Source organism: Trichomycterus rosablanca, chromosome 27, assembly GCF_030014385.1.
Source record: "Trichomycterus rosablanca isolate fTriRos1 chromosome 27, fTriRos1.hap1, whole genome shotgun sequence".
In the NCBI taxonomy this organism is placed as follows: Eukaryota; Metazoa; Chordata; class Actinopteri; order Siluriformes; family Trichomycteridae; genus Trichomycterus; species Trichomycterus rosablanca.
The window spans coordinates 13447100-13461708 of record NC_086014.1 but is presented as its reverse complement, the minus strand read 5'-3'; the positions used below and the strand labels follow the sequence as shown (position 1 = coordinate 13461708).

The 14609-nt window shown below is 39.7% G+C and overlaps 1 protein-coding gene across 1 annotated transcript; it reads left to right on the top strand.

Annotated features, from left to right (window-relative positions):
* The first annotated feature begins 3769 nt into the window (after positions 1-3769).
* Positions 3770-14000, top strand: cmtm4 (CKLF-like MARVEL transmembrane domain containing 4). Its single transcript, XM_062989646.1, has 5 exons — positions 3770-4062; positions 4921-5216; positions 8136-8312; positions 10279-10377; positions 10960-14000. The coding sequence occupies exons 2-5, from the start codon at positions 5031-5033 to the stop codon at positions 11110-11112; spliced, it is 615 nt and encodes a 204-aa protein (XP_062845716.1). The 5' UTR covers positions 3770-4062; positions 4921-5030; the 3' UTR covers positions 11113-14000.
* The last annotated feature ends 609 nt before the right edge of the window (positions 14001-14609 follow it).

Genomic DNA, 14609 nt, shown 5'->3' with positions numbered 1-14609 from the left:
ATGCAGAATGCAAAAATAGATTGAGTGCTGCATTCTCACTGTGCATTTGGCATGTTCTTCACATGTGTAGTAGGTCTGTTCTGCCCTGCAGGAGGTTGAGTAAATGGTCAGGTGACTGAGTGATACTCCCTGTACGTCACCTGTACATCATTCTAGCATTGCACCTAATGCTTACTACTTTATGAGAGATATTCTTCCCTCTGAAAAAGTAGTTCCATTTCTAAATAATTATCATTAATTCTACTGCAAAAAAAGTACAGTACAATGGAGCGTGTAGATAATTATCGTACCTACATTAAACTATCCGACATGAGTATTTCTTTAAAGCAGTACTGGAACAGGAACTCTCCAACGTCTCTATAGATTCATAGATTTTCCCTTAACGTCCCATCAGTTATGCTTGTTGTTCATATACAAGTCAGTGTGAAACATTCCTGATTTCTACACACTCATAACAGAAAGAAAATTCATTTAATTCTGACCTGTTTTCTAACTCTGCAGCTCTGATGTATTTTTAGCACTTACTCTGTCATATCTACTTAATTATTCATTCGTCCTATAGTGCAAATAGAAAGAACTAAACTAGACGTCTGTATAAAATCCTCTGACTGAAACCTGTGGAACTGTAACTCGTTTCGGTTGATTTTAGGCACGAGAACCGTTCACTCATATTAAAGGAAGATTAGAACCAAAGATCCCGAATCCACACGTGCTTTTCTAGGTGTGACCGAGCGTCTTTTAAACACATCCGTACAGGTGCTTTCAAACCTGGAGAGTCCGTCATTCCAGTCTAGCCACCGATCTCCCTGCCGTCCAGTTCTCTCTACACTCGGAACCGGTCACCCTCGCTTCTTTACTTGCTCGTCTTTAAGGGAAAAGACCACGCGGTGTGCAGAGTCTACTTTTGTCTTGTTCTGTTTTGCATGAATTTATTTGCTGTAAGAAATAAAAAGCAGGATGGAGATTTGTAAGAATTTATTCCTAGAGAAGTCGTATTAATTTCTGTCTGCAAGCACAATAATTCAGTCTGGATTCATTCATGGTTTTACATGTTAAGCACTTCTTCTAAAGCTCATTAAGATCCTCGTTGTACTCTAGGCGTGTGCCCACATCACTATTTCATCGTTGTTTATCATAAACGTCATTATTATTAACATAAATTATTACTGCTTTATAAGTGCTTTATTAAAAATACTTATCCAAATTGTAGGCCCATTAAAATATGCTGTTCATTAGTCATAAGTCATAAAAATTTTGAAATTTAACAATAAAGATGATGGACTGATGTACAAATGGCCTTTAATTGCATTTTTTATTACTCGGCTGTCGCTTAATTGCAAAGAAAAAAAACCTGTAGCTTTTAATTTGCTCTGTAAAATTAACGTTCACTAAAACCGAGCACTAACCTTACTAATAAATACTAATTAAGATTAAGAACCTTAGCCAGCCGTCCTTAAGAGTTGTTAGCAAATAGAAACTAAAATGACAAAATAAAATGTATTTAAAACTAACTAAACTGCAGAGCTAAATAAATCTTAAAAGTAGATGCACTAAATAAGGGGGGAAACAGGTTGTTTAAATTAATTACATACAGCTCTTCTAATCAAAATTATTATTTATTAGCCCAATGAAATATAGTTGTATAGTTGTATTTTTATTTGGTAATTTGGCCTAAAGCTCATATGCTGATGATTGAGTGCATTTGTTGATGGGTTCACGCCTCTTCCACTTCATGTGCTTTACTAATAAGAGTAACTAACCCGCAATAATACAAATGCACTTAAATATTCTGCTGATTTTCGCTGTGCTGTTGTAGAACCATTAAAAAAATGCTGCCTCATTAAAGCTGGATTACAGAATGAAAGCAGAACAGTTTAAAAGATTTAGATTCTTATTTGTTAAGAGTCGGTTGCTGTTTAGGTGAGGCAAAACTACAAGTAGGGGAGCAATCGAGACCACCAGCTGGATTTTACTTTGGGGTTAGAGTCTCCGATGAAAGGAACTGCAACACTCGGGCCTGACTGGGTTAGAAGATTTGTGTGATTTAGATGATTGTGAGAGTTTATAAGTTTGCTTTATAAGATGTAACATGCACTTCCCCTGTAATGAGTAACTGTTCCTGTAGGTTATTTACAGACGTGTATTTAACATTAATAACAAAGTGTTTATGAACTGAACCTGTCTGATTGTACGACTTAAACACACAACCTCGCTTTTCTTATCTGCCAATAAAGAAACTGAAATGCTTCAATAAAAAAAACATCCAGACTAATCTTGCTTTCTGTGTTTATTCAGTGAGTGTGATTATATAGTATTGTGAAAAGAGATTGTGGGAAATATTAATGATCTGACAGCAGATATATGTGATTACAAAGTAAATAAACACTTATTAGTTTATTAGTTGTTATATGTACATCATACTTGATGATGAGCAGAATGTGCTCTTTTTCTTAGGAGTTAGGAGTCTCATAGAAGCATAATGAAGAAGTTACAGATGGGACAGCGCAGACTGACTGACCCCCATATAGAGATAATTGCACTAATTAAGGTATGTTTTTAACATAGAATTTTATAAGTGCTAGAGACAAGTCACAAATAAATCGTCAAAAATAAAAAATGATCATAATGTTTAGCAACCCTGAATTAGTTTGGATATTAGGGCCCAAAACTGTCCAAAAATCCTTGTTGTCTCATGTATGATTATATGGACTAGTGCCCAGGTCTCAGTGGGAGGTAATTAGGCATATTGTCTGCATAATACAAGTAAACAATAAACGTAACAGAATATCCAGCTATAAAGAAAAACTTTATTGCAAGGATGTTACATTGGGGTTTTTAAATCCAGGTGGTTGCTGAGCTGTTGATAGGTGGTTATTGTGTGTGTTTAGTGGTGTCTAGGATGTTCCAAAATGGTACAGTTTGTTATTATATATAAAGGTGGTTACTAAGGTGTCATAGGTGTTCCAGGGAGTTGTTAGTATGTTATTATATGGTTAATATACTGTAGAATCTCAGGTTGTTGTTAGGGTATTACAAGTGGTTTATATGTTAGTTCTGGTGGATGCTGTGGGGTTGTAGTATTTGTATTAGTTCTAGGGTGTTTACACTTGCCTTTAAAATGACTAAATAAATCTGTAGTTAAGGTACTGGATTAGTAATCAGAAGGTCACTGGTTCAAGCCCCATCACCGCCAGGTTGCCACTGTTGGGCTCTTGAGCAAGGCCCTTAACCCTCAATTTCTTAGACAATATAAAGTCACAGTACTGTAGGTCGTTTTGGATAAAAGCGTCTGCTAAAGGCTAAAAATGTCAAATGCAAATGTAATGTAAATAACGTACCATAATCTTACAGTAGTGATATTCTATTTTAAACTGTATATTTGTCTCTACCTGGTGGCGATTATGAGAATTACATTAGACGACTTTTTCCCTTTTCTACTTAAATATTTCGCTTTCTACATTCTAAAACGCAAAATGTATACATTTATACTATCCTTTCAGTCAAATTATTTATTATTTATTAAATACATAAAGTGCACATATTAGTTTTTGCACTGTTTTGAAACAGTCAAAGACGATTAAAATGGATCAATCTGGCAACCTGGTCCAGTCTCGTATTGTTGTGCACTAAAACTAAGTGCACTAGAATAGAGGTGGCTGCGAGCTGCCATACTGAGTCCATTCGTGTTATTGTTTTGCTTTGTTTTAGTACAGACTTGTGGCGTAAAATTGCATTATTTATTGTGAATGATTTATTTAAATTTCGGCTTGTTCTAGTGAATTCTGTGTGCAGGTCTGAAGCAGGAGTACAGAAGTACACTGAACACCAGCACTGCTGCTCCTGAGCGTTTATACTGAACTGGGAACGGGAACAATGCATTAACCCGAGGAAGAGGAACATGGGAATGTTTGTATGGGAATTTGGGGATGAATGCATGGAACAGAAGAACAGGAGGGGAACACTGGAGGAACATGGAGCTGAACAGTAAAATCCAGAAGCTTTCGAGGAGCTGAGAGGCTGCAGATCAGAACCTCATCACCATCTACAACTTCATACTTCCACGTAATGTTCACACCTTCATCTCATGTATAAACTGTTCTTCTGAGGTTACTTACTGTTTACTTACAGAGTACTTACTGTATTCTGGGTTTTCCGAAATATATCACTTTACCCCCAGAGGAAGTTGCAATCCAGAAGTTCCTGTCCACAGTCATACAAGCTTTGTGTGGAATAAGCTTGCTGGACTGTGAACAGTGTGACCCCTGTGTCCTTTAATTTCTAACCAGGGGAACTCAATTTGTTAAGAACAGTAAAATAATAATAATAATAACAATAATGATAATTACACATTATGGGACAGAAGTAGCACTGTCACCTCACAGCAAGAAGGTCCTGGGTTCGATTCCCAGGTGGGGCGGTCCAGGTCCTCTCTGTGTGGAGTTTGCATGTTCTCCCCGTGTCTGTGTGGGTTTCCTCCGGGAGCTCCGGTTTCCTCCCACAGTCCAAAGACGTGCAAGTGAGGTTAATCAGAGATGCAAAATTGTTCATGACTAAATGGTGCAGTCCGTGCCCACTCGTGCAGGTACAGCAGTGTTGGTGGGATTTTTTTTAAGTACATGATGTTAAAATCCTAACTAATAAATAAATATATATGGCACAGGAAAATCAATAGGGGGAATTCTTGTGATATAGATTAATTTTAAACTACCTGTAGTCTATGTTGGGTCTTTGAGAATGGACTACACTTTTATTTTTGGCTAAAAATTGGGCTATAATGTCCACAGATACATTCCAAATTCTGGTTCAAAATCTCTCCAGAAGAGTGACGGCTGTTATAGGTCACGATCGGGCCTTTAAATCAATTCGGTCGTATATTTGACAGTTTCCTGTCTGTCTTTCTGTCTTCATTACTTTCTGTAGAAGAACACTGACCCTGCTGCTGCTGACCCTCGTGCTGCTGACCCTCGTGCTGCTGACCCTCTTCCATCCATCGCTTCTGTAACAACTCGGAACCCATCGACCGTTTCCCCATGAGGAGCGGCGAGGAGGCGGAAGGGTTGGACGGCGAGGGGTCCCACATGGCCATGGTGTCTGGGGCGACCGGTCCGTACCAGCCCACCACAGAACCGGTTTACCCCGGCGCCGTCTTCAGGAACATCAGCTGCAACACCCGCTACCTCACCTCCCAACCCGGCATCCTCAAGATCCTCCAAGTGGTGAGCACAGTTAAATGTTTTGTTTAATGATGTAAAATTGCTTATTACAGCAAATTCCACTAAATTTCCACTAAACCCGGGTTCGATGCTCAGTGTTTGTTTGTTTTTTTTTCCCCTGAGATGTGCAGTGTTTGTATATAAAACCATAATATTTATTTCATGTGTGTTTAAACTCACTTTAAAACCTTTGATCAGAAAGAACGGAGATAAGTACCCTGCCGGGGAGAAGACAGTCATTTTGGGTGGTGTACCTCCTCCAGATGTTCAGAAAACGGTAGAAAAGCAGAAACGCTCAGCAGCCCTGCGAGATCTCCTGACTCGGCATTAAATTTGGGAGCGGAGCGCTTCGGTCCCAGCAGGAAACGCAGTCAAACTGAGGAAGTCATTAAAGGAAAACACGGCCACGCAGACACCGACAAAAACAGCCTACACACACGTCCAGATACAGGAGGTGGCACGAGGGCAGCTTTCCTTCATGAATAGATCAAACCTTATTACTGTGTGTGAACTTTAAACTCATGTAATAAACTAAAATAATCAATTAGAATGAAATCAGGCTGTACGATGACTTTAATATATAGTTAGTCCGCTCTCATTTTAGCTGCACTGGTTCAGGTTTCTAAGCTGATCGTTGACCTTCTGATCAGCAGAATGAACACTTGTTCTGTTTGATATCACTGAGGTTTTTTACGTCCTCGTGACCGTCCTCACTGACCTTACGTTTAATCTGAGCTGGGAGAATACAGTCGTGTGGGAAAAGTAAAACTCCCCCGTCTGATTTTATAGGGCCTCCGTTATTGCATATTTATCACGCTGAGTAACTTCAGATCGGTGAACACACGAGAATCTGACCATCAACATATACAAATCTTCTGAACTGATGTCAGAAAGCTTTAAAGATTTAATCTGTGTTAGTGAGGACGCACTGGGTTTCAGTCCGCTAAGATCTGACCGTCTGCACGTCACAGCAGAAATCAGGCATTTGCCCTCTTTCACAATTGCTTTGTGACTGTACCCTTCAAGGGTCAACTAAAAACTTTCCTCTCTACTGCACATTATTCTTCTTTCTCAATCTGTTAGTTTTGTTGTGTGGGTTTTTTTCTTGATGTTATTTGCGCTTTTCTTGGTATGTAAAAATTGCTATATAAATTGTACTTATTATTTTCAGACCAGGCGACTGGTTGAAACAGGGTCCACGTCTGTTAATTCCTTATAACGGGACACTTTGTGGGGCTTTATGTCCTACTGATCACTCACAGACTATCGGCTGTGTGAGTGAAAGTGAAATATTATAAGAATCCCTGAAGTGCCTGCATGCTTGTGTGCAGCTAAATTTACTTTCCAGATGCTGTGTGTGTGTGTGTGTGTGTGTGTGTGTGTGTGTGTTATATGGTAGCCATGTTGTGTTTCTCGAGGTCGACCTGAAGTACAGCTGGAAAATAACAGTGTGGAAGTTTAAGGAATTTCTGGTGCTAAAATTGAACTATGGAACGATGGTAAAAATAGTTCTAATTTTCACTGTATCTGTCATATCTTACTGGGTATGTAGTGCATATAAACATGCAATTGTGTAAGTGACTGTGCTGATCATTTTAAAACATTCGGGACTTCAACGAACCACAGCGAAAGCTGTGATTTCCCAACAAAAAAACTTGGGACAGTGATAGATGTACAGAGACGTACAGAGGTCTGTAGCCTGAGCTAAACGCTTATGACTGTACAGTTTAGAAAAGACTAGGAAATGGATAAAGAAAAAAAACTTTATTGTTAATCAATAGAAATATTAGTGTTTGTCTGACATTAGCAATTTAAAAAAGCAGCGTGTGACCCCCTCCCTAAACGTCTTGGCATAAAGATGTGGGCAGTGGTAGATCAGCTTAAGCCCCACAACCGCCACGTTGCCACTGTTGGGCCCCCTGAGCAAGGCCCTTAACCCTCAATTGCTCAAATCGTGTTCCGTAAATGTTTAAATGCCGCAAATGTAAAAGTAAATTTTGATAGACAGACCAATCATAGGTGATGGTTTTAGAAATCAAATATGTCCGATGAAAATCAGATCCAGCATTTTAAAAACATAGCAACAGTAAAAGATGGTGGTGGCGGTGTGAGGATGTCACTGTCTGTAAGAGTTTTGGCACGTTCTCTTCCTTTGAGAATGCAACATCTCTGTGTACCCGGGCTCCCACCTTTCAAAAACAGGCAGAAGGTGGATTGTTCCTGGGTGTGAGTGAGTCGTAAATGTGTGTTTCTTTCAGGACGTATTCCTGCTTTGCAATCTTAGTTTTTAGGATGGTCTCTGATCCCACTGGAAACCTGACCAGGTGGAAGCTGTTGTGGATGAATAATAATACAGAGAGAAACTTTTCCTCCAGGCTTTATGCAAATGAAGTGTGAATGTGGGTGATAAAGAGAAAGTGAACAGACCGGTGCGTCCTGTTCTCTCATGTGAGTGTTTACAGGTGCAGGTCAGCGATTCACTGACTTCTATTAAATCCTTTAATGTTTATTATTAATGTCTGACTAGTTTTATTATTTTTTATTTTAGCAGAACACTGTATGATGCCGGATCTTTCATTTTTCCACCAAATAATTCCTGACATTATCGTATTGACCCTTGTGTAGTCCTCTTGTCCTGAAGGTCAGAAATGACCCGCCTCCTCTAAACCCTAAAATCATATTAATGGGTCATTTTTGGTCCATAAGACAAAACACGGGTTAAGCAGGATTATTACAGGCGCCACGGGCTACTAACCAGGGTTCTTGCACGACATCGAAGACCCCACCCTCTTTCCGAACCGGTCTTTTCCCACATGGCAGACCTAAGGGCCAGTTTTGTCTGCTGCAGGCACTGCCAGTTATGCCCACTAGGGCCACCTCGGTGCCCCGATAACCATTTCTTGTATATTTTTCTCTCTGCAGGTTCTGTCTCTGATCGGGTTCATATGTATCGAGACGGTGATGATGTGTTCCCCCTGTGCTGGAGTTTATCTGTTCGAGTTCGTAAGCTGCAGCGCCTTCATCTTCACCGGAGGGTTACTGCTCGTCTTCAGCCTGAACCTCCACACCAAAGTGCACCAGGTCAACTGGAGACTCACGGTACGTCACCGCGTACTAATAAACATCGTCAAACGCCACCTTATAGCACCGGATGCCAATTAAACACTAACGTTGGCCTCGATCTCGAGCTCTCAGGTTTGAATCTCAGCTTTGCTCTCGGCTGGCTGGGCGCCTACACAGACACAGTCGTATAAGTTCTAGGGTGGGTGGGTCAAAGGGATTACAACAAACATTCACCATGGAAAAGTCAGACTTCCATAAAATAAGAGTCCAAAAGAGGGTAGCAAGAATAAAACCACTGATTTAAAACAATAAAGTCCACCCCCTGTTAGAAAGTTCTTGTGGGATAATCTAAAGCTTTGATCTAAAGTGTGAGGGGGCGCGAGAGATCAAAGCACCTGTAAGTTGAAATGACTTTGTTACCAGTGAGTTCCGTTAATGTGAACCACTGGATTTAAAAGAACCGAGGGATGTAGAGTAACTGCACGGCGACTTTACCAGTTTTGATTTCCATCACGCTGCACATTCCAGCGGAGGCAGAAAACTTTTCCTGTCCAACCAAAACTATCACAGTGAGGTTCCACTGAACAAGAACGTTCACTCGACTTTAAACGAACATCTGAGTCTGAATTCAGTATTTTTGGGATGTTTTTTTATTTTTATTATTATTTCCGGCTCCATTACGTCAGTTACTGTCTGTGCATCTCTGTTTATCAAAATAATCTTTTTTTTTTCTCATTTCTTTTGATGGTCTCTTTGGGTCTGTGTTTTTCCTGTTCAGCCCAAACTGAGCAACGATCGGCTATTGTTCACACAGGATGGGAGCTGGATAGGGACCTTATAATCGATTCGATCACAACCTCTGCTGGCTGTTTGATGGCGCCTGAACAGAGTCGAGGAATAATGCGTCGATCAGGGTGTGACTCTCCGTACACAAAGCTGATCCGCATATGAACTCGCCTCGTTCAGGTGAAAAGATGCAGTCGTCTACTGCGCACGTGTCGGAGGGGACGTGTGTCAGTCTCGCTGTCCTCGATCAGGGCGGGATCGGCATCAGTGGAGAGGAAGCGTAATGCAATCGGGTAATTGGACACGCTAAAAAGGTCTGGAGAAAAAGGGGAGAAAATGCATAAACATTAAAAGCCACGACTTGGTCCTTTAGTCAGTTAAACAAAGGTTCAAGGAAATAAATAAATCACAGATTGTTGTGATTCTTAGTAAATAAAATGACACTGTAAACTGGGTTTGTAATCCACGTACTTAAATTAAAGCACGTCTTCACCATCTAAGAGAAACAAATATCTGATTTCATGCACAAAAAACACAAAGCCCTCGTGAATGCTCACCTATTTAAAAACATCATGATCTTTTATCCCCATCTGTGGAAAAACTCTGTGCAGGTTTGAATTACAAACCTTGATTACAGCCTGATTTTATTTTGTAAGAATCACAAGAATCCGTCATTTATTTATTTTCTCGAACCTTTATTTAACTGACTAAAGGACCAAGAAATGCCTTTTAAGGTTCTCACTGACCGACTGAATTGTGCATCTGAGTCTCGTTCTGGTTTGGGATGTGTAGTGAACTGCTTATTTTTTTATACTTTTCATCCCAGAATTCCCCTGCTTGTGTTTTCATCCTGTAATTATGGCTGGGTTTGAACAGGGTTTGTTTTCCGATGACTGTGTGCACAGTCAGGGGAAGCGAGTCTGTCCCGACTGAACGAGAAACTATTCAGCACAAGTCTGCAGCGCCGAAATGAGCGACACCGGTGATTTTCTCATCATTAAAATCTGTTTAGCTGCCAAAATACTAAAACAGACTTGAGAAGAAGAGTGAAAAAGTAAAAGCACCCAACACTAAACGACCCCCTGTGTGTTTTTATTCTGACAGGGACGTTAGAGCCTCTCGAGACGAACAAAAAAAGAGGAAAAATATAATGTTGTATAATCTAATTAAAACTTTATCTTTAACGAGACAAACGTTGTTACTGTTTGTGCTGCAGGATCTGATCAACGCGGTGTGCAGTACGCTGTTGTTCTTCATCGCCTCTGTGGTCTTGGCTGCTCTCAATCACCAGAGCGGAGCCGAAATCGCCTCTGTGGTAACTTCTTCTTCAATTTGCTTTAATACACTGGTGGAAAAAGTATTTACCCCCTTTTTGTTATTGCATCGCAGTTATGATGTTATTAATTATACACAGTGTTTAGTGTAGTAATATTTAGCATAGTAGTAGAGTAGCATGTTGGTATAGTGGTATATGGGTTTGAGACACATAATGGTCTAAAGCAGAGTGACATGGGACACTGGTAGCCTATTGGGTAGAGCTTTGGGATATCAATCGGAAGGTTGTGGGTTTGAATTCTGGCTCTGCCATACAGCCACAGTCGGGCCCTTGAGCAAGGGGTGCGGTACAATAGCTGACCCTGAGCTCTAACCCCAGCTTTTATTATGTTGGGATATGCAGAAGAAGCATTTCATTGTGCCGTACTGTACGTGTAGCTGTATATATGACCGCTAAAGGTCTAGTATAGCATTAGTACACTGCTGGTACTGATAGTACTATAGTACATATTATGGACAGTTTAGTATGTTTCAATTTTACCTCATGAATTGTTTTCATGCTTCCTCTGTGTGTGTGTGTGTGTGTGTGTGTGTGTGTGTGTGTGTGTGTGTGTATCGGCAGATTTTCGGCTTCGTGGTGACTGTGGTGTACGGCGTGAACATGTACAAGTGTATTAGACAATGGCGTACGGGTGTCCAGGACCCCCTGCAGACCAGCGAATACACACGAGCCCGCACCGCTTCACGTGGTGAAGTGGAGACCCGGCCTGAGTAACACACACACACACACACCCACACACACACCCACACACACCCACACACGCACACACACACACACTAGAACAGTCCTGCAGGGCCAGATATGATCTCAAGGGGTGGCACTGTGGCTCTTTGGGTAGCACTGTCGCTTCACAGCAAGAAGGTCCTGGGTTCGATTCCCGGGTGGTTCGGTCCAGCAATAGTCCAGCACCTGAACCTCTTTAATAATGCTTATGAAAAGTATTCATAGTGCGATAATCAGACATTATTTAGTGCTATTATTTACTAAAGGTGACCAGTTCAGGCTCTGGCGTTTATTTGGTGTGGGATTAGCTTCAACATTTTAAACCTCGTCTCCGGATTCGTTTTCTCATTAAGGGATCATGTGTGGCCCAGCGGGACTAAAACAAACAAACGATCAGCAGAAGGACGGTTTAGAAGAGAAGTTGGACCAAACTTTGGTAGCTTTTGTTTTCCTGTAAGTCTTAACCGAGAGACGCTAAAGTTTAAATTCCAGTCACGTCGTGCTTTTTATCTTTTTTGTTTTTCTTGTATATTTTGTTTTGTTCTGAATGATTCCTAGACACACTACGATACTGAACGCTGATATGAAGGTTAAACATGGACCGAATGAAATGAAATTTAATCAAGTACCAGTTTTTAACATTTCTAACATGTCGTTTATGGTACTAACTTGGTGTATTTGTGTTAAAAATGACATTATTTAGAAATCATTAAACCTCACCAGCAGCGTGCATGCATGAAACAGAAGAGATAACAAAATCTGCATGTCAGGTTTTTCCCCCACAGCTGTAGTTCCTCAAACATATCTGTTTAGACACCAAGCCGGCTGATGGCACAGCTGAGATTCGAACCTGGCCTAAGCAGCGAGTTAGCGTAATAGACCACTCGAGCTTCATATAAGTTTATTAAAGGATGCCAAGAATTTCTAGGGAACTAGGCCTTACGCTCAGCTCACACCGGACGTTCCTCAGATGAGCGACGTTAGCACTGCTACAAACGAGTACACAGAACAAGAATATAGAAAGTAAAAGTGTCTGCGGCTGCGTCCCGAATAGCTCTAACAGACCAGTGTGTTCTGTCCATTTTTTGTGCATGAAGATGAAACCAAACCCACGTTGGGATGCTTTGATCTGAGACTTTAATATCCACGTGCATTTAGATCCCCGATCTCTTCATTATTTCCAATTCAAAATTTAAATGTATTGTTAAATTAGAATTCAATTACCTAAATGCCGTTTTTCTATAGAGTTTTTTTGCTAGTATGGTTTTCGCAACTAGTATTGCAAGTTAAAGGAAGTGTTACTGCTGCATGTGATGCACTTGAAAGGAAAACACTTCAGAAACGCGTCGTGTGAACGAGCCTTCATTTCACATCAACAGTGACTTAAACCCTCTGCCTCTTACTTGTTGCACACTTGTACAATTTTGTAGAGAAAAAGGAGCTTAGCTACAGTTTTAAGAAACGTACTTGTTAAAAAGAAAAGGTTACTTAGACATGTCATGCGATCTTTAAAGCTGAATTTGTAATTTTGTCTGTTTATTTGTTTTTATTTAAAGGTAACTGCATTTTTAGTCATGTGTTATTTACTGCACACAGCCAGGGCTTGTAGTTAGATCTGACTCGTGGTGCTGGGGTTTGACTTTGGTGTTAGTCAGTAGCGTTTTCAATTATTAGCACTTATCATCTGGACAAGCAGCTAGTATTTAGCTGGTTATTTAACCTGCAGCTAGTTGCGATTATCTGTGCTTGTGATTGTGTGATTATTTAGGTTATCTGCACTGGGGCAAGTAAATAGTGCTAGCACTAGTCAGACCCACTGCAATTAGCTAGGGTCTTAAAACGTTTGTTTCCTCTATAGGATGTGTGAGTAGTTTGGGGTATTCAATTCACAGCAATTGTGAATTAAAGTGTAAACATATTGGGTACCATGTCTAACCGTTACAGCACATTTTAATATTCTGTTTAAATGCTTCAGTACGTTAAAATCCGGTAAATGAAACAAACTATTTCTGTTTATTTGCAGAAATTATCCTAAGTAGGAGTGTCCAAACTTTTTTAGCTTAATATTTAGGCCACTCAAGCACCTTATTCTCTGTGATGCTCTGTGGTAAACTCGAAAGAAAATACAGTGATGCAAACAAATTCCTAATACGAACCTGTTAAATAATCATTTTGTATGTATTAAAATGTTGTTTTGTTAAATCTGGACCAAACACACTTACGGTTAGACTTAAACTCTCACACTGTACACTGTTTAAAACGTTCTCTCGGTACCGATGTGTTTGGTGTGATTACGTTGTTATTTCGTTTTTATTCACGACACTATTGTTTATCACTCCAATCTTCCAGCTGCGTGTGTGTAATTATTATTATTTAAGAAAGGTGACGATGTTCTGACTACAGTGTGAAAAATGAAATATCATCAGCTTCAGATTTTATCAGGACGTTGTGATGTTTCAGTTCTTTTTGTTTGTTTTCTGTAGTGTGCACAGCACAGCATTGTTCAGTGGTCAGATTTTACTCCAGTAAACTGTTACTTTTAATGTAGTTACGTTACATTTTTAAGCTTCAAAATCAGATTTAGAAACACCAGCAAAGTAAATGTCAGTTTGACTCTTTTATTTCAGACAGAGCCAGATCGTTATTGGTTCATGTTGACAAGTTTTGATCAGATTTTAAAATGAAGTCATTTTAAATCAATTTACTATTGTCCTATTTTAACATTTTAACAGATTTTTAAAACAAATAAACACAACCGATATTTTAATACACTAAAGTGTTTTAAGAGACAATAGATTTTTTTTGTTTTAATGAAGGAATGTGTTTCTGAGCTCTATTGTAGCTGTATTATCTGTGCTGTTTTACTTATCTTATATTTAAGTTTTAAAGATTTCTGTACTTTGGTTGAATAATAAATAATAATTGTTTTAACTTTATTGTTCACACTTTATCAGTTTTAATTTTCGCTAAAATATCTTATCTGAATCTGTCATGAATGTTAATAACATGTTTTTATTTATCAGAACACAGCTCTGAACAACTTAATATTTGTTTATTAATCAGTCTGTCTCACGCTATCCGGCACAGACTTCAGAACTTATGGTGCAATTGATTAAACCTGATTAAACCTAATCAGTTGTTAGGGAGGGAGGACTGTTTATCATCAGCCCTCTCGATATTCAGAGCATAAAGCTTTTTATGAATAAAGCTCTGAGGTTCAGTAAGGTAAACAGGCCCTGTCACTATGCGATCTTGATTTTAAAAGAGAGTCACTGTCACCCAACAAGTCTCAATCCAACAAGTTGAGGCCTTTGACCAAGACCACCACAGAGGAGCATCTGTACAAGGGCAAGATCTCCATCCTTAACCGGGACCGCCCTCACCTTTCAGTCGTCAAGGTAAACTTTACTAAACCTTTAAATGAAGATTGTATGGTATGTTTTAGTCCTCTGATATCTAATGTCTAGCATTTAATACTAAACTTTGAA

Excerpts from the sequence above, each read along its gene's own strand:
- cmtm4 (XM_062989646.1), top strand. The coding sequence starts at position 5,031 with ATGAGGAGCGGCGAGGAGGCGGAAGGGTTGGACGGCGAGGGGTCCCAC. Across the intron at positions 5,217-8,135 it reads TCCTCAAGATCCTCCAAGTG|GTTCTGTCTCTGATCGGGTT; the intron begins GTGAGCACAGTT and ends TTCTCTCTGCAG. Across the intron at positions 8,313-10,278 it reads AGGTCAACTGGAGACTCACG|GATCTGATCAACGCGGTGTG; the intron begins GTACGTCACCGC and ends TTTGTGCTGCAG.